This window comes from Pseudopipra pipra, chromosome 8, assembly GCF_036250125.1.
Source record: "Pseudopipra pipra isolate bDixPip1 chromosome 8, bDixPip1.hap1, whole genome shotgun sequence".
NCBI classification, from domain to species: Eukaryota; Metazoa; Chordata; class Aves; order Passeriformes; family Pipridae; genus Pseudopipra; species Pseudopipra pipra.
In genome coordinates, this window is record NC_087556.1 from 5,017,967 (window position 1) to 5,038,000 (window position 20,034).

At 38.2% G+C, this 20,034-nt stretch overlaps 1 protein-coding gene across 8 annotated transcripts in view; it reads left to right on the forward strand.

Annotated features, from left to right (window-relative positions):
- Positions 1-20,034, forward strand: part of LOC135417813 (catenin alpha-3) — a 438,645-nt gene that overhangs the window by 334,726 nt on the left and 83,885 nt on the right. For all 8 annotated transcript variants that reach the window (XM_064662319.1, XM_064662320.1, XM_064662318.1 and 5 more), the window contains one exon: positions 849-1,049. In XM_064662319.1, coding sequence (XP_064518389.1) covers positions 849-1,049 — 201 coding nt within the window. The remainder of the gene's footprint in view (positions 1-848; positions 1,050-20,034) is intronic.

A 20,034-nucleotide genomic window follows, 5' to 3' on the forward strand; every position in this document is an offset into this window, starting at 1 on the left:
TCTGTGTTGCCATAGTTATTATATTGTCTCCTTGCATTGGCTAGCCAAGTGGCCAATCCCATCCTTGGCCCAGCAGCCCTTATAAGATGTGGGAAATTTGAATAAAGTCTTCTTTGCTGCTGGATTCCCTGCATGGTCTCTGTCTCTTGGCTTAAGTACCTCTGCCGCCTGTCCCTGCCACGAGGGACGGGTGGCGGGGGGGTGATTCCAGCCCTGAAAACCTTCACAGAGCGGCCGGCAGTGACCCCCCAGAAACCCCTCGAACTGCAACAGAAATATAAATTGTGTGGAAGATATGTAAGAAGTATATATTTTGTAAAGGCGATGAATATTGCAAAAATTTAATTATTAGTAGCGTAATTTTAACACCAGGCAAAAATACATCTTTTTCTATTCACATAAGAGTTTGATTTAGCATGAACATCCTAACACATTGATGTCAAAGAAGTTAGTTTAGTTATTGGGGCAACTGTTTGTCACTGTGGCTTAAGAGGGTTTCAACAATAAAGTAGCAGCCTTAATACTTAAAAATTTTCCTTCATTCTGCAAATATTCACTTCATATGTAAGGGTTTGTGGTTCTCCTATCTTTGTAACACTTTCTGTCCCACTATATTCTTGTTGCTATTGCTTATAGGAGAGTATTTCTGCACTTTTGAATGCTAGGAATCAATAAATTGCTGTAAGAATTCCAAGGAAGCTCAGTGGAGGTTTCCTACTGTAGGTTTTTGCACCGAGTTGTGTTGGCCTTTCAACGGGGGAATGCAAAAACGCAGCCAGCTCTGTGTCTAAACGGTGTGTGATCGCGGGAGAGGTGCCACCCTGAGAGCAGTGTTGTTCTGTTTGCAGAAAGCCACATTCTCGAGGATGTGAACAAGTGCATCATTGCCTTGAGGGAGCAGGATGGGGATGGTTTGGATCGTGCCGCAGGTGCCATCCGAGGACGTGCTTCCAGAGTCGCTCACATTGTTTCGGGCGAGATGGACAATTACGAACCGGGTGCTTACACTGAAGGGGTGATGGCAAATGTTCAGGATCTCACCAAGAATGGTAAGTCTGATTTCTACAGTTTTTACAGTGCTGTAACCTTTCCTTTATATGCCACCCTTAAAGTGAATCCTCTGGTTCTCTGATGTGCTGCACTGTCTTGGCCTGAGGGAGGAGTAATCCAAATGGCCTTACCTAACATACCTCTTAGATGGATCACTGGAACTTTGTCTCCATCTACAGTGTGGAAAGATTCTGCTTGGTCAGGACCAGCTCGATTGACAGAACCTCTAGTGTTGACTAGCCAGGTGGCCTTGGCTAAGTGCTTATCCCAATTTTTGTAAGTTCCCTCACCTAGTGCCTTTAGAGTTGTCTTCAACAGTCCATTACATCTTTCTGCTTTTCCTGCAGTGGGTGCATGATATGGAATGTGATATACCCATTCAAAGAACGCCCAGCAAAAGCAAGTTTCATGGAACAGTGGAAGTGTGACCAAGTTCATTGGCAAGGTTCATACATGCTGCTTCATACATGGTTAAAGCACACACAGAAAAAGCAAACTAAAAGAGAAAATCAATCATTGTAAAACCAAAACCAACCAAAAATTATCCACCTGGAACAGAGAAGAGAGCGAACTCTCTAATCTGCACCTTTTTATATATTGTGTTATGGAAAGGAATGATATGGAATACTTCTGTAGATTCCTGACCCCGTTGCTAAAGGAAGGCTTGATAATCCAAGAAACAAACTCACTACATTCACTAACGATTCACTCAGTGGTCTCTACTCTCTTGTCAGCATCTTGTTCAATCCGGTGATGCCATTCAATTCAAACCTAATTTTGGATTTTTTTTTTTTTTTTCTAACTACATGGTCTGCTTAAGGTTGTTTAAAATTATGGACGACTTTTCCTGGAGTTGTCAATGCAAGTAGCAGTGTTCGGAGACTTGTAACTAATGAAGCAGCAGATTTTCACTTTGTTGCAGTGGCCTCACACACTTGATCTCAGCAGATGAAAGGCAAACTCAGATAAAGAGAAGCAAGTGCATGACTTGTGTCTAATTCCACTTTACAGACTATTGGGCAGTGGTCAGATATCCCAAAATATCTTCAGTTTTGCTTAACAAATTTGAAACTACCTGAAATGGTTTGTAGTCTCCATTTACTTTTTCATAATATTAAAAAAGTGGGTATCATATCTTGGAAAATGCCTGTGCTGGCCACAGGGGTGTAACTGTATTGTACTACAGATAGTTCCTGTTATTTACATAAATGAATCTTTGGCCTTTCATAGTGTATGCTTACTAATAATAATAAAAAGAAATTACCTGTGGAGCTCCCAAGACTTCCATGTTTTCAGTGGTTTCAGTGATTGGGCAGTTAAACTGCTCTTAAAAAAGTCTGTACCTCCCTGAAATATAGGATTTAGCTTCATGAACTCAGAAGTCTAAATCCTAGCTCTCTCAGTCTAAACGAATGTCTGGTACCTTACATTTGACTGACATTTGCTTTATTTTACCTCCACAAAAGACAGAAATGTTGTTTGAGCTCTTTCTTAATAAGTTCAGATATGTCCAGGGCAGAACTGTCTTCACGTGAACAAGAGTAAACTGACATTGCAGGGAAGTGGCTAAAGGGACAGAATAGTGAGAAGAGTTTCAAATAGACTTGCCTGTTTTTATTTTCTAATATTTTGGGGAGAAAATCTGAACATTTTCACCATTACGTTAATTTTTCATGACTTCTGGAAGTACTCTGACAACTACCAAGGGAAGCAGCATAGAAAAGAATAGTTTTGATTATCTTGTAAAAGCTGAGCCCATCTTTCTTGAAACCAATAGTGTTTCAAGACATTAGGAGTTGACACTGACTTCTGTTCTGTTGCCTTGCTTCAACAGTAATATATATAATGTACCTAAACCTGTCTGTCTACATAAGATAGGGAGACATAAAACTGGTTTTGGTTGGAATGCTTGCCGATTTCAAGGGACATCAAGCGTGTGACATCTCAAATGACTTTGCAGTACTTCAAACCGAAGAATCCACTGTCTTTATGTTGTTCAATAGGAGCAGAAAAAACAAACGTGTACCTTTCATTTTCACCTGTGTTTATATGATCTGGAATGAATAGACAGCAAGTCAGGTGAGGGCTTTTTGGTTTTGATGGCCTTATTTCATTGGTTTGCTGTAACTTTTTCAGCTGACAGGTAAAATGCAGGTAGGTTGCAGCCCTGAGGTATAACCTCAACCATTCTGTCACAGCTGGGTCTTTCATGTGCCAGCTGATTGCAAGGTGACACTGCACCAGGACAGAGCTGTACCATCACGTCCTCAGTGAGCTTACATAAGTAACCTGGGGCAGTGAAGTGCATCCTTCATGCCTAGTAAAAAGGTGAAGTGTTACTGAAGAAAAATTATTGCAAGCAGAGTATAGAATTACTGAAAACGAAATTACAGACTAGTAGCAGACACGGAAATAGCAGAGAAATAAAAACAAAAATGAAAGAGAGAATGGGAGCAGAAATAAGAAGGATGCAAATTGGAGGTAACAGGAAAGAGAGAATGTGCATAAAGAGGAGCAGATACATTTACTGTTTGTTAAAACAAAGATCGAGGTTAAATTGTAGAACATATGTTGAGGTAATTTATAAGAAAAGAAAGAGGTTTAATTCTCTGCATTGCAGTATGAAAGAAAAGAGCATAAGATCACTGAATCTGTCTCTTCAGATGGATGGCATCAGACATATTTGAGATAAAGTGAGCTATTCAACAGTAATATAATAATACTGCTGTACCATAAGTATTTAAAGCTGGAGCTTAATTTCCTAGTTGTGTAGTCCTGTTTATATATGAGCTGTTAACAGCCAAATGGATCTCTACAGCACCATACAATGGAGTGTCTGCTTTCTCAGGCTTATTTATGCTGTTCATCCATTTTACCCCTTCCCTTTCCCTGAACAAGAAGACAGACCCCAAGCCAACTAACAACAAGGCTCTGCAAAAGCACCATTTAAGGTGTGGAGTTGAGCTTTTAGAAGCTGGATAATACCAGAAGTGAAGTTGAGTTTGCAGCCTTCATTTTCCTTGATTTGCATTCTGTGTACATGACGTGCATTATGACATTGTGGTTATGTGATCACACACAGTTATGTTACAAACCAGCTGCTTTATTCAAGTCACTGGACGGACCTGCTTTAGACGTATGCTGGGGTCACATTTTAGAGGAGGAAGCTGGTGTCCACAGGCTAAATTTGGAAAGTAATGAGGCAGAAGACTGCAGGAAGAGAATATATGATCTCATATTAAGGATAGTTATGGATGGACTTGATGATCTTGGTCTTTTTAAACCTAAATGATTCTCTGATTCTGCAGTTCATTGGCACTGCCCAGGTCTGTACAGAGTTCCTGCACGGTGCTGAGTTCGTGAGGCTACAGCTCATTGTGGGGTGCAGGGGTGCCCCCAGCTCCTGCTCTGAGTGAGCACCATGCTGGCAGTGTCCTTGTTCTACAGCACCATGAGACTGGGACATACTCTGTCCCTTCTTGGTCTCAGGTTTTGGTGGGAAGAGGGAGTGGGTAGGAGAGAGAGTAGCAGAGCATTCCAGCCGCATCCCTGGTCTAGGCATCTGGAAGTCAGCCTTGACAGTCATGCCCTGGAAATGTTGTTGCCCCAGGGTTTTGTCACGGGTGAGAGTGGAAGGCTTAGACAAAATTTATTAAACAAGCCCTACCATTGAGTCCCAAGGTGCAGAAAGGATTCCTTTGTTTTCTAAACCCCTTCTCAGAGAGGAATCCAATCTTAGCCTTGGATTATGTCAATGGTTTAAATTTAAGGGGTTACAGAGGTGTGATTGAACCACCTTTGTCCCGCAGGTTTAAACGACTGGCAAAATGAGAATAATTGTATAAAATGAATCATTTATTATTACAGATGACCAGACAAAAGGTCTTAATCACAATTATTTACTAGACAATACAAAAACTAAAACTACTAGTATAGCGTAAGATAGGATAGTGTACTATATTGAAGCAAGCATACAAACAATTATATTAAAGCTAGCAAAAAAGAAAGTAGAAAAGTAGAGATGTGATGTGACTCACCCAGACCCATGCTCATGGAGAGATCTCTTTCTCTCAGCCTTGAGGACTGTCCTTGGAGAGCGTCCCCAACCAAGGAAGGAATCTCCACACATACAGCCCAAGAGGGTTATGTTAGAAGAACCTGACTGCATGAGAGGAGACTGGACTTTTGTAGTATAAAGTGACTGACTGCTAGTCACATATTTACAGACCAGCTATCAGCTTATCTAATTCCAAGTCTGGTGAACCAGGATGGTTTTACTGAAACAACACCCTGGCACCAGCAGTTGATCTTGCATGATAACTTGATAGAATGCATGAGGGCTTTGCATTGTATGGATTCTCTGATTGGATTTTAGATCTTATCAGGGTGAGTCTGTCATGCCACAAGTCTGTATGAAACCTTCACTGACCACTGGAGAAAACAGTGTTCAGTCCTGTGGTCTGTATATACTCTGTGAAGTCACTGGCTTTAAACCAGCATTTCCTATTTCATTTTACAAGTGCAAAGGTAGTGGAGCTTGAGGCTGTATTCTGGTCTGGTTAAGACTGTGAAAACATTAATACTGATACCTCGCTGCCATTCCTAATATCTGACACTGTTGATTAGATTGAAATAGATTGTTGCATTTTGATGGGGTTGGTGTACTGCTGCATGACAGCAAAATGAAACCTTTAGAAACACTGTTTATAAAACCCTAAGGTATTTCCACTTAAAAACTGGAAGGGTAACCTTGTACTGTGTTTTTAAATATCAGTCTACTCTGCTATTTTACTGCCTGCCAGAATCTGCAGCGGTTAAATTTAAGTCAGCAATTTACATTTTGGCAGGTATCTGTTGATATAAGTAAAATGCCTGTATTGTAAATTTGATCTGCAGTTGTGCTTTCATGCCAAAGTATAATGATATACACATTTGTGTAAACACACATATAAATCTTTAATTTTTGAGATCTAAAGATCTAGTAAAAAACAAAGAAAAGGGTGGAGACAAAGACTGTAAGTATTTTAACTATCTCAAGGAACTAGTGGAAGTATCCTTCTCTGAATCACAAGTTTTGAGTCCGTGATTTTTTATTCCAGTAGTGCTGATGGAATTACAGCAAACCATTGTCCACAACTTCTTATGACTAGGATTATGAAATACCTTGTAATTCACATGGGGATAGATCTTAACTCTTAAGTTTAGGAATAGTAGCAAAGTTCCATTTGGAACTAAAACCGAATTTGGTTGATCTCAAATTAAAGGTCAGCTGTAGGCATTTTTGTGAGATAGATACTGCTATGACACAAGTACTATTCTTGCTTCCTCAGAAGTATAGCTGAAGGTAGAGTTTAATCTCTGAGGCAGAATGGTGATGTCAAATGTGAAGTTTAACATGGAGCCTTGGCTCTGTGTGAGCTCTGCTCAGCAATAACAAAAGCATCCCTGAATTATCAACAGTGTTTCCAGTACAAAGCCAAAACAGCCCCATGCAAGCTGCTGTGGAAAAAAATTCTCTCCACCCCGGCCAAAACCAACACACATAATCTTAATTGTTTGGCACATCAAGGGGATACCAAGGGAATTTGTTATCCTGTGATCTCCTTGAGAGCTATGTAGGCCTGTTGCTTCTCGGGAAAGATTTTCCTCCAATTTCCAGCATTTATTCATGGCCAATTTGTACATTTTGTTACTGTGTCAATGTGAACAATTCTTTTGTCTCCATCCATGGATTAAAACCACTTGGCCCCAGTGGGCCAAAGACATAAAACTTTTAGACCTTCACTGGAGTGTTCAGTGATTTCCTTTAAAACCTTTACAAGGCTCAGTTATGCTTTTTGGCAGCATGTTTTAACATCATATTGTGTGCCAGTATGAATGAATTTATTTACACTAATGAATTTATTTATTTGCTTATTTCTCAGTCCCAGGATTGCTATTTTGGCCACCTTCCAGTCTCTCCTCTCCCTTCCCAGCCCTTTCAATGTGATCAGTTGTATAGCCTCCAAATTAATACTGATCTACTACACCTGAAACAGAGCTTTCCTGTACAGTACTTTATTAAATGATTCTGTAGGGTGGATTAAATCTACTGCATTGCTTTTCTCTGGGAAAAGGTAATTTATCTTAGCAATAAAAAAGCAGCGATGTTATCTGATATGAGCTTCCTTCCATCTTGTGCTTTTTATTCAGCTTTTCCATTTTTGCATGCCTGTGTGCACAAGCTAATGGCTGTATTTTCCTGACTGCTTCACTTGCCTTTTCCAAATACAGTTTACAGCTTTGTCACAACAGCTTATGCAAAATTACTGACAGTTTCCTGTGTCTGCTGCCTTGAGTCTTCTGCAGCAGGGATTGTCTGCTTTTGCAGCTCGAGAATGTCTTTCACCCAAAAGACATCCTCCAAAGAGGAAATGCAGGAGAGCTTTTTGGTCTGTTTTCTCCTGCCCACTCTGACCTTTGGTACCTATTTTGTTTTTTGGCATTCCCAGAATGGGGAGAGAGGAGCACCTCCAGAGACTTCACTGACTTTTCCTAAGGTGCATCTCCAGATAGGATCCTTAGGATGAATAAGCTTTTGAAGCTCCTTACCTCTTGTAGTACTAAAGATGACAAATTTATTTAAGTGATTTATTTGGGGGTAGCTAAAATAAAGTGCATACAAAAATTGGAAGTTTTTATTAATTTAGAAAGACAAGTGTTTTTAATGAAAAAATATTTTACACCGCTCACTTTCAGAATGAGATTTAAAGATAATATTTGCTGTTTAGTATTCAGAGGTTTTTACCCTTGCTTGTGAAGCTCAAAGACTGCTAAAAGAGGACTGAGTCTTTTTACTTCAAAATATATTTAAAAAAAATAAAATCCCCAAAACATTTGAGAGAGGAACTGGAGAGAGGCTTACTATGCAAGCTTATGGAAATGGTGAACTTGTGCAATTGGTGCACAACTCAGATAAGGAATAACTTCTAAGAAATTCTTTGACAGACAATTATTGTAGGAGCTAGGAGGAAAAAAAAATGTTAGCCAAGAAAAATGCTGAGGGTCTCTGCATGACTGAGCCTAAAATATTTTTATTTCTATGATGATTGTAGAACTCTAAATTAAGCAATAACCCTTAATTCTTGTGGCTGCTACTCTATTACAGAGTCAACACCATCCATTTGGTTGAGTCTGCAGCTTTTTTCTCTGTAAGGCTCTGTTCTGATACCTCTGTGAAATTCTGTTAAAAATGTTGGCTTTAAAACCGTGTTTTGCTTCTGATTTGAAGAACGTTCTAAAAAATAGGAGGAAATGCCAATATTTTTTTGTGTTCCAGGTAATCAGAAAATCACCCTGACCATAATAATTTTTTTTCCTTTCCTCTACCTCAAAAATAGCTTTGCCTCACTGTAATTTCCATGTTGATTATAAACACTGTGTAGGTGTTAAAGATGGCTTTAACTACACATTTGCTTGCTTTAAAATGCTGTTGCACTTAGTGATCATTTAAAGCACGGAGAAGAAGCTGCTCTTCAGTGCACTATTGCCACTGCCTTGCTCAGTACCAGCTTCAGAGTGCCCAGCACACACTCGCCCTGTAGGGTAGTCCTTGGACACAGTCTCCAAGAACTTCCTTCTCAAGAGAAAAATCAATAGGAGCATTTAAAACCCAGCATTAACATAAAATAGATTTCTGTTTATGAAGGCAATAACTCTATTTTCACAGTGTTCACAATTCAGTTTTGATACTTTTGCAGCTGTTAGATCGTTTTCCTGAGTTAGGTTTGTAAATACCCTTCTGTTACCTGCATGGGTTTGATACACATGGTCTTGCTCCAGCTCATTATATGGGGAGAGGGGGAGTCAAGGGAAGGGTCTCTCAGTTTAAGTGGTGTTGGTGGAAGAAACCAAAATAGGGAGGATGTGTGAACTCTGAATCTGGCTCCCATGACAACAGATTTGCCATGTTCATTGGTGAAACCCAGTTTACCTGGACTTTGGAGCAGAGTACACTTGGGTAAGCCTTCCTTAAAGCAGGAACACCAATGAACATCGGTGTTGTCTTTGCTTTTTTTATCTCCAACCAGTTTTGTTTATTTGTTTTGTTGTTGGTTTTTTTCAGTAGAATTCTGTGTTCATTGTATGTGACATTTTGGGATAAATCTTCCCTCACTTGAGGCTGCTTTAAGCAATGACTCATGACTTTCCAATGTCTGTATAACTTTTGCATATTTTTCTCTTTTAGATCCTAAGAACCACTGTACTGGTCTTGTTTAGTAGAGTCCCTTCTTTAATCCTATAACAAGATCAGGGAACTACTGCTGCTCTTTATATTCTTAAGCTGAAGCAGACTCTCTAACTTGGACAGTTTTTATCTCTATGCTCATATCAAAACCATTACCTTCATTTCAGCTATGACTTTCTTGCCCAGGGTCTGAAGTGCCTTAACCTTTGTCATGTTATGGACATTTCATTTGCAATTCTGTAGTCTGCCTTTCACTTGAAGCTTTGTAACCTTTCCAGTTATTTTGAATGTATTTCCCAGAGCCTCTGCAGCACTGTTTCTTCCCCTTACTCTTTTCCTAAGGTTTTCCTTGTGGTCTTGTACCTACAAACCCTGATTCTATTGTTATTTTACATTTTTTGGGGGGGAGTTACAACAAACATGCTGTGCCTGTTGCATTTGTCCATGATTAACTTGCTCAGTGGTGTCTCAGGCACCACTTTAATAATTATTTCCTTTGCCATCCCACATTCAAAGAATCCTGTTGTCTATTAGAACAGTGTAATGCATCAGAAAATACATTTTTCTTACAGAAGCTGAAGTTTTTCTCTATTTTGTAAGTTCTTTGTAATAGGAACATTTTAGTTCTTAATGAGCACCTTTGGCTTCATCTGATGCTTCCTGGAGACAGCTGGTCAGATATATCTGCTGTGTTTTTCCAAATAGAGACCAAAATATTTTGAATACTTTGGGATTTACCACTCTTCTAACCATTTGCTTTAGTTATATTTACATGTCAGAACATGATCTGCCCCCTAAGCAGGATTGTGGGCTGAGTAGCTTTATTTCATAAATCATTAGTGCTTAAGAGTTGATTCTCTATTTCATGGTCTATGAGGATTTTTTGTTTAAATCTTCAATATTAACCCAGTCTCGTTAAGAATTTCTTTAGATCTGAAAAATTGCAGTAACTCCTTGTTCTGCAGCTTTAGATCACTCTTAAGTTCTTCATAGAGATCATTTGTTGTTTTCTAACCTGAACTTAAAAAAAGCACCTTTTACAATTTTCATTTTTGCATGGTATAGATTTTTGTTTTATAATAAAATTCATAACATGTCATATATTACTGATAAAATTATACAGTGTCCCCTCTCTCCCTCCAATAATACTTCCAACTACATACAGCTAACTCAACTCTGCTGAAGATTTTCATGGTGATTCCTTTCTGGCAACATGCCCTCAGCTCTTTGTGCTTCCCTCCTTAGTAACTACGAACTGTTAGACCTGGAAATGATGCCATAGATCTTGATGTGGGGAGCACATGCATAATTCTGTAGGATTTATGTATGCCTCTGTATGTGTGTATGGATTATAAATCCGTTAGCATAGTAAAATTGATTCTTGCTGAAATCATAAATGATGGGCTTGTGGTCATTTTGTTCACCTCATGTCTCAGTAAGTCTGCCACTGCAGTATTTGGAGAGGTGGAATTGAATCCATTATATGACAAATAAATATTTCTGTAAACAGGACTTCTCCTTACTTTCTGGGGACCTTATTCTGTTTCCTACCAGAATTCCACTGCTGGGCAAGGTCACCTCTGAAGCTCGTTTTGTTTACTGTACACTCTGTTTTGTGTCACAGTTTTTGAGAACACCACGCTGCCTCCTCAGTTTACCCAGTGCTATTAAACAGCTGCAGCTAGAGTAATTTTGGAATAATTCAGCAGAAGATGTATAATTAATGCATCCATCGGAATTAGAGCATTTGTCATGGAATTTCGTGCAGGAATATACAGCTGTCTGTCACTCGCTCTCCTTTGCAATTGCTGTTAGGCATTAAAAATTAAAAGGCAGGTGGCTTCAGCCAGGAGATGAGAAGATCTGTACACCCTGGGTGTTGTGCAAATAAGTCATTGCAGAATTCTTCACCCTTCCCAAGCAATATGAAGTAGCAGCCATGCTTTGCTTAAGAAATACTCACACCTTGACACCTTGACAGCTGGGTTAGGCAATAAACTGTATGACAACCCTCCTAATCAACAAAAATGATCGGGGAAAAAACATGGATGTTTCAACAGCTGGTTTGGGGTTTGTTTGTTTGTTTGTTTTTCCTTATGAATCAATTTTATAATTTCTTTCCTGACCTGAAGCTTCAAGTTAACATTCCTTGTACCAGGATATTAGTGTTTTCCCGGTAACTTTGTTTTTGGTGTGGAGGGAGGCTTAAAATAATTCCCCAAAACTGATTCCTTGGTTGGAAGTCAGAAGCGTTTAGTGAGTGATTCTAGAATATGGTTGCAAGGAACAGACCAATGTTTTTGAGATGCTTGTTTTTTAGGAAGGGTAGATTTTGGAGATGCAATGAAATTTCTGGCTTTGAAGACTTAACTAGACAAAACTGTGACTGGCCTGATGTCATGTTGGTCTTTTTTTTTAAGGAGGAGACCGATCCAGGTGATATACAAAAGTGCTTTTCAAATCATGTGTTTAGGATTTTTTTTTTCGTTTTGTTAGACTACAGCTGCATTCAAACTACTCATCTTTCCTGGGTAATTAAATGTTTTAACATGTGCATTCATACTCTGCTGTAGCAATCTCAAATTCCTTGAGAAGAGTACTTTCATTGTTTGTTATTAGAAATATGTGGTGTTGGTATTTGAAAACCATTTTTAGTGTCAAAATGGTTGCATATACTTCATTCTGATTCTGCAAATTTCTCCAGAATGCTAATACAGGCTTCTTATATGAAGTATTGTGTATTAAATGGAGGTCAAGCATACCGACATTGCCAATGGATGCAATCAATCTCTGTGATTTAGTCTCATGCATTTCCAGATAGGCAGAAAAACATATTTAAAACCTCTTGGTACCCTGTTTTTCAAAGTGCCTGTTTACTCTTTGGTGTGCTCTTTTAAACCTATCTTGACTTCTTTTTTTTCCAGAGAGCCAGTAGTAAAATTTTCAGCAGTGCTCCAGATTTCTTTTAAATAACAACACAGTCATCTTGTGTTTGCTTAATTTCTTCACTTGTCTTGCTTATATATTATTCTCTGAGACAAGTAAGGCAAATAAGTACCTGCACCTAAGAACACCTTCAGAGATGCATCCTAATGGTGTTAGAAGAAATATGAGTTCTATTCAGTATAGTTTTATTCAGTTTTTAATAATGTTAGTTTTATTCATTATAGTTTATTCAGTTTCTAACCATTGTTAGCTGATAACTGACTTCCTGAATCTTTAATAAAATCTGCTATTCTGTGTGTTGGAGAAAAGTTAATGTTTCTGCATTGCGGATTGGGAGGACTTATTCTTGTAGTTGGCCCTCATAAACTCTAAACCAAAAGTAAAGAACAAAAAAAAAAATCGTCTAGAACCTTTTCAGCCTTTCTGTACTCTCTGCATAGAATTGAATTTAGCAGGGGATGCAATGAACAATCACTTTCTTGTCTGTCAGCAGTCCACTGCAGTTGGAGTTCACCCTGACTGTATGTGCAGAACAGTCAGTACCTGTTACAATTAATCGTTCTCACTGTTTCTCTGGGTTCTTGCAGAGAACTTTCTTCACCTAAAGGACTTTTCCCTGCTGATAATACTACTCTTAGCACTCGTATCTGTAAATGTTGCTAATTTAATTAGTCACTAGTTGATTAGAGGTTTCAGGTGAATACTGAAGAATGTTCTTTTTCATGTTGTTGGTAGCCAGTTGGGTAAGACAAGGTTCCTTTTATAGGGCAAAACATGTAATGCAGGATGCGGTTGTGGTCAGGGTACTGAGTGCCAACAGCCCATTCACGTTCTTGCTTCGAATCCTTAGAGAGAAGAACCTCTTGAGTTTTTGTCACCATGGCCATAAACAAGCTATCCAATGGTACTTCACTTCCTGCAACTAGCAGGTTTATTGCTCTCAAATGATTATATACTATAATTGAACATACTCATTAAATATACCAGCATCCCCTTATCACTCTTGATTTAAAGCAATTTCAGGAATACCGTGTTCTAATAATGAAAGCTTGTGTGGTCTCCTTAAACAGCTTCAGCATTTAGAACCTAATTTCAAATCCACTGGAACTCCTGGAACAACTGCCACTCACTCTGCTGATGGTTGTACAACCCATGTCCCCATTCTTTCTTACTGGGTGTTACTGGTGTTCATGGTCCTACGGGACAGGAGAGAGCAGGCAGGGGACCAGTGCACTGAGGGCTCCCAGCAAAGGCAGGAAGCACACATAGAGTTAGTCTCTGTCACAAGGCAGTGTTTTCTGAGCCATTTTGAGGCTTGCTATTAATTTTAAATTTGGAGACAGTATTTTTCTGGCACCATTCAGAAAAATATCTTTTCTGCAGTTGACAGTGTTTACTGGTATTTCACTGTAACTAAGAACTTGAGGATTTTGGCTACCAAGCTGTAGTTGTCTTGTGCTTGCTTCTGATATGTCAGCAGTCTTCCATGAAATACAATTCTTCTTGATTAAATTATTTCAGTTATTCCAAGTTACTATTATAGTAGATATAGAACTAAAATGTAGTGTGATCCTTTTCCCAAATACATTTTGCCAAAGGACATTTTGTCTTCTATGCTTTTGTTGCTTGCTAACATGTATGTCAAAAATTATTCTGCCTAAGAAACGGTATTAATTTCTGATGTTTCCCAGTGGAATATGCAATTTTTTTTTGTCTTTGGGCCAAAAAAAGCTTGGAATCTTTTATCTTTTGCTGATTCAATTATGTTCACGTTTTGTAAGTTGATGCTACACCCACTGGGAACCAGATTTATAAAAAAGGCAGTATTTCTAGTTATTTACAAAAATAACTGGCTGCATTTCAAAATTAAATGTTTAGATTGTTATCTACTGCTAGTGTTTCATAGACCAACTAATATTCTGCCTGGCTGTGATATTGGGAAAATATGGCTCAGTTACATGCTCTGAACTTCTGAAAGTGGCTCAGCTGTTTTTTCCTTCTTTTCTAACTTACAGGATGACTGGAGTTAAATGAAATTTAGGCATTCCATTTTCCTGCTATTTTGCTAAATCTGTTGCCCATCAGCCCCATGGCAGTTTTTGTTTGGTTTGCAGCCTCAGTTTTGTTGAGACTTTGAAACTTTATGTCACTTGGAATTTAAACATTATGGAAGTTCTCCCTGTAGTTCTATAATTCTTGGTCTCAAGGTCGGGGGCTTGGGTGAGGCTTTTCTTTCTTGTTGTCTCTTTCCTCGTGAGTGATTGGTTTTGGATGAGATTTTTATTAAGATAACCAATTAGTTAGGCAAGACAACTGAATTATATCTAACCTTTCAGTATCATGCTTAAAATAATATGGAACAGCACCTAAATTTTCCTCAAGATGTTTCAGATTTGGAAACCATTAAGAAAAAAAAAAATCCAAGCTTTGCAAATTGAACTTAGCTTTTAATTTGGGGGGTTTAATGAGACCAAGAGTTCCTCAGCTGTGTGAGCCCTGTCTGCATGTGCCCTGCACAGTGCTGTTTGATAATACAGTGAAAAAGCTATTTCTCAAGATACAACTTACCACAGTTGGACCCCACATGCTCAGAAATGTGCAATTGGAACATGTTCTAGCCCCAAAAGTTAGGTGTGTTCATGTTATGTCAGGTTGTCTGCAAGCAGGCAAGATGCAAAGAGAAGCCAGCATCTCTTGAGGTGTCTTTGAAGGCTCTCTTCCACAACCCTAATCATAGCCATTCATTTCCATTTTATGGTGCACCATTTGTTTCCTCTGGTTAGGGTGGTAAATAGAGAGAGAAATTTGAAGAATGGCATTGCTGCAGTTCTCTCTCTGTGTACCTGCAGATTCAACTTGCCTTTGCTTGTGAAACACTCACCACTTGGAAACCCACTTTTTCTGTCCCTATAGTATGGTTGCTTCATTTAATGCCAGTTTAAATAGCCGTGTCTTGTGGCCTACTGTGACAATGGCAACATTCAGATTTTGGTTTGATTCTTTAAGTTTAGCTTATAGTTATGAAATAATTGGAGTCTTTTAGTACAGTGATTAGTACAGCCTTAGAAAGAGCTTACAGAAAGACTTTGTAGGCAAACATGCTCATGTCTGCAGTGAACACTATTTTGCTGCATAAACACAAAGTGTAATCCATATATCTGACATTAAGGAATGATCTTACAGCAGGTTTGTTTGTAAAAAAAAGTCCCTTTCCCAGAATTGCCACACATTCCACTTGTGGATTCACTTCCAGATAAGTCAGTATGTTCATGCAGCATAAGCTGGGTTTTGGGAAAGATTATAGGATAAGAATATAACTGCACTTAAAAATACAGTAGTTTTACTGTGACTTCTCACTAAGCAGAGCTCATAGATACTTAGAAATACTTAGTGACATATATTTAGTGTTTGTCCATTGATTTTATTGTTGTAGGTAGCTTTCCCCAGTACTTCTACATGCTTAAGTTAGCCTTCAAATGAAAACAGTAACTTGCCACAATTCATTCACTCTAACAGTTTTTAATTGGAATTGAAATCAGATACTAAGTATTAAAACTCAGACTATCCTGACATAAAATCAGCAATAATAATCATTGAAAGAAGACTGCTATCACATCGATATTGTTTGAATTTATTGCATGCAGTGAATTCTGTTGTCTTGTCAGTACTGCTCTCCAAATCAGCCTTCATAAGTTTTCTATTTCAGTTCAAAACAGGTAATTCTTTTAGAATGCTCCTAAATGACTTTAAATATCTGCTAGATGAGCTTTTCACAGGTGAGTCTTTTTAAAGACTGAAATAGTGTTACCTCAAAATATCCCTTTATATGCTTTGTCAAACGTTCTTACTGCTTCAAAGTTCATAGGAATTAGTAATAAACATAAAATTAACAGAAAAAATAATATAATAATACTCAGTGGCCTGATTGGTTTAAGTTTTTTGCTAATTCACACCATTCTCTAGCTTAATATAGCATAATGCTTACACAATACAACCAAACAACTTTCACAGAGAAAGGGGTTTGGGGTGGTTTTAATTTTAGTTTTTATTAAACTCTCAGGATTTCTCTTCCCCATCTAAATTACTGAAAAGCTGTTCTCTGTTCAGATAGTCTCTCTTACATATAATGAAGTCACTCCCCCCAGGAAGACCTCAATTTCCTCTTAATGTTTTTTTAATGGCATTTTCTGTGTCCTGTTCAGTACATTTGAAAAATCCCAATCTGTTAGTGTTTGATCAGCAGCCTGTAGGAACTGCCTCATGTGTTAGTGGTCTCCTCGTTCTTGCTGACCGAGCTTTGGGGTTTTTGTTTTTTTTAGGTACAGACTTAGGTTATTTACTAGTCTTAGCTTGTATGTATCTATTGTATCATATGTAGCCGTATGACATTCTATTTTGTGCAGATGCCTCTAAATGAAGACCAGTGACTTTAGTTAGACTAAAGAAGGTCATGTTGTTCTGAACTGTGAACTGAGTTCAGGAGTAGGTCAGGAGTAGTGGATGTTTCCACAGCTCATAAATAGCAGGGAACTGATGAGATGAGACAGGCCCACATGGTCCACACTGTCTGCTAAGAAATGAGAGAAACGTTCTGAAGTTCTTCCCAAGTCTGTCCTAGGGGGAAATGTCATTTTCATCTGAGATCTCGTGGTCAGTCTGTCCTTGAGCATGGCAGCAAAGTGCATTAGGTAGAAGACTTCAGAAAAGGAGGATTATGTAAATTATTTAAATTATCTTTCTTCTCTTTTGAATGCTGTGACCTGCCTCTGATAAATACCTTATACAGGGGACCCTCAAATCCAAACCCAAAAAAGATCCCATTAAGTCACCACTGGCATCTTGACCCCTGATGTTTAATTGCAGGCACTGCCTTAATTCCCAGGAGCAGTGTTACAGGTATTTGCCAGGCTGTGCAGGGACTGTGGGGAGAGTCCAGAGGGGAAAAGTCCCCTGTTGGGAAAGTCTAGAGATTCCAAAGTCACAAGCAATCACCTGTACATTACAGAGTAACAGCAGCTTTGTGTACATCTGAACTGTCTTGGGGCAAATGAAAATAACTCTATGTTTTCCAGGTAGGAAGTTGAATCACTGTCATGGGCGTGTTTAAATGAGAAATAAATTAGCACCTTCTCTAACTTAAATGCAGCAATTTACTGGATTGCCATTCATTAATAATACACACTGCCAATAATTAGATCTCACTCATTATCAGTCTTTTCTCATATTCAGGGCAGTTAACTCTTAAAAACCTTACCCCTATTAGCTGGGAAGTTCCAATACCACAAAAGTGCTCTTGTGTATCCGGCATAGTTTACATAGAAATACAAATGCAAACATATCCATATAAATGAATATTCTGTACATTCATATATAGCTTGATAATTCTCTAAATGCTTTTTTTTATAGATATGTACATGCTCAGCTGTGTGCTTGTTGGTTATGCCACCAATCTGACAGCCTTGCAAGTTGCCAAATGCCCATACACAGTTGCAGTATGCATATGTCTGAGTTAGAGAAGCAGATACTAATGATATCTTGCTTTTATTATGAAACTTCTTTTTTTTGTGTGTGTACATCAGGCCTCTGCCTTGGCTACTTTGTGTTGTATTACACTTCCATTATGCAAAAACTTCCACAAGGATAATTTATAGATCTTTATGTTCTAAATAGTCAAGGTGGGGAGTGGGCACAATGAGCGATCCTGAGATCCTTCCTGTGCTGGTTTAAAGGTAAACCGGCAGGGGAAATGAACCCAACTCAAAAGAGAGATTATAAATCAGAATAACAATTTAATAATACAATAAGTACGATTATACAGACAAACAACTGATTTTAACCCACGAACCCCAAATGTCCCCAGAGGTGACACAGTACCAAATAGCCGTATTTTCAGTAACTGAGTATAAGAATGATGAAAAATATGCAATCCGTGTTTCATTTTTTATGAAGGTGATTCTTGTTTTTTTCCCTTTGTCAAACAAATAAAACAGGTTTTTTGTTGTTGATTTTTTTCCCCTTTTCCCCCCTATAAAAACCATAAATATTTTGAATTAAAATAAAGTCACTATTTTCTCATCAGTTCTAGGAGGTCTGTTAAGGTGTGCTTTTTTTATTAAAACATTCTTTAGGTGATTGTTGCACACATGTGGACTGTTTAGTTGTGGAGACTGTTGCTTTTTCAGTATCGAGCTGTCTTGGTGGCTGCTGAAGTGGTATTAATCACTTAGCCTAATTAAAAGGTGCAAACACAGTGGCTTCTGCTCTCACCTGTTGTCAGTGGCCTTCTGCAAAGCTGGGAATCTGCTTTCCTGATCAGTTTGTTATTAAAAATAACAGGCACAGAGTTGCTAATTGGAATAAAGCAATTAGTGAAGTTTAATTCTCTGTATTGCCTGATATGATAGTGACATCCAGATGTAGCCTGTGAGTTAAAGGCTGGGCCCTGACTGCTATTAAACAAGGGACAGGATTCATTAGTTGGTTTTGATTGGAGATGACAAAATCGAGCAAAAAATATTAGAGAACTAAGAAGACATGGCCTACAAGGAAAGGTGGATAGTATTATTTAAGAAAAGAGAGGAATTAGGGAATACATGATGAATTTTAAAATAAACAAACTTAATTTCAAGAAGAGCACAGAGTGTGTTTTTGGTAGCGTGAAATCTGTAGATTAGTTTGGGGACTTTGAACGTTATGATTATGAACAGTATTGGTGTTTTCCAAGATGTCCTCCTTTCTACATCTCACCCCTCAGGAGAGGCAAAATTACAGATGTTCATATTGAAATTTGCCCTTCATTTGTTGTTGAGGGAGAAACAAAATGGAACAAAAATGAAACATCCAAATAAAACAATAATAACAACAACAACAACAAAAAGGCAAAAAATCCCCACAAAAATTTAAAAACAAATTATGTTTTCTTAAAAATATTTTAATATTAAAATCACAAAAATATAATAATACTTCTTAATTATCTAGCAGTTGACATTTTGCATTTTATGTACAACTTGTGTAATTATTCTTTGCTTTTGAAAGACTGAAAAAATAAATCTCTTCCACCTGTTATCACTCATATCCACTTCTACACTATATTTAGTCTGCGTAGAAAAACAAAGCAGAGTACAGCAAATGCACATTATTAATGTAATTCTAGTCCACTTAATGCAGTATTTCAGAGGGATGCCTGAACCATTTGAGGTTTATGAAATAAGGGGTTTTTTTGTGCCAGTGATCCATGGATAATAACTCACATATGTGTTTTTACTTCCTTTTTTTTTTCTTTTTTTTCTTCCCCCCCCCCCCCCCCCGAGTCATTTTGTTGGGAACTCAAAACTTAGATAAATCACAGTCAAGGAGTCCTGGATTTGGGAGAATTATCAGGGAAAATGACCAAGAAATAAGAGCTGGTGGATAACCTTATAATAGCCCAAGCATATTTTTACGCTTCATTAGCAGATTGGTGTGTATGTATTTTAAAATTACAGCTTAATCTTGTTTTAATTGTCTGTCTAAAAGTGATTTGATGAAAAGCAACCATCTCAAATCAAGGGAAGGCACTGAGATGATATTTCTGCAACCAAGTGCAGCCTGTGTTTTAGTGCTGACTCTGCCAGTAGCATATGAGCTATAGGGTACATATTTGCATTTAATTCTTTTTCGTAAGTGATGTATTTATTCAGACAAACAAATACACTGTGATAATGAGTTTGGCCTCAGGAGGAACTGTAAAAAGGCCATTAATAAGCATATGGAATATGGATCGAGTGCAGGATGCAGCCTGAATAGCTAACTGACTATGTCAGTGGAAATCC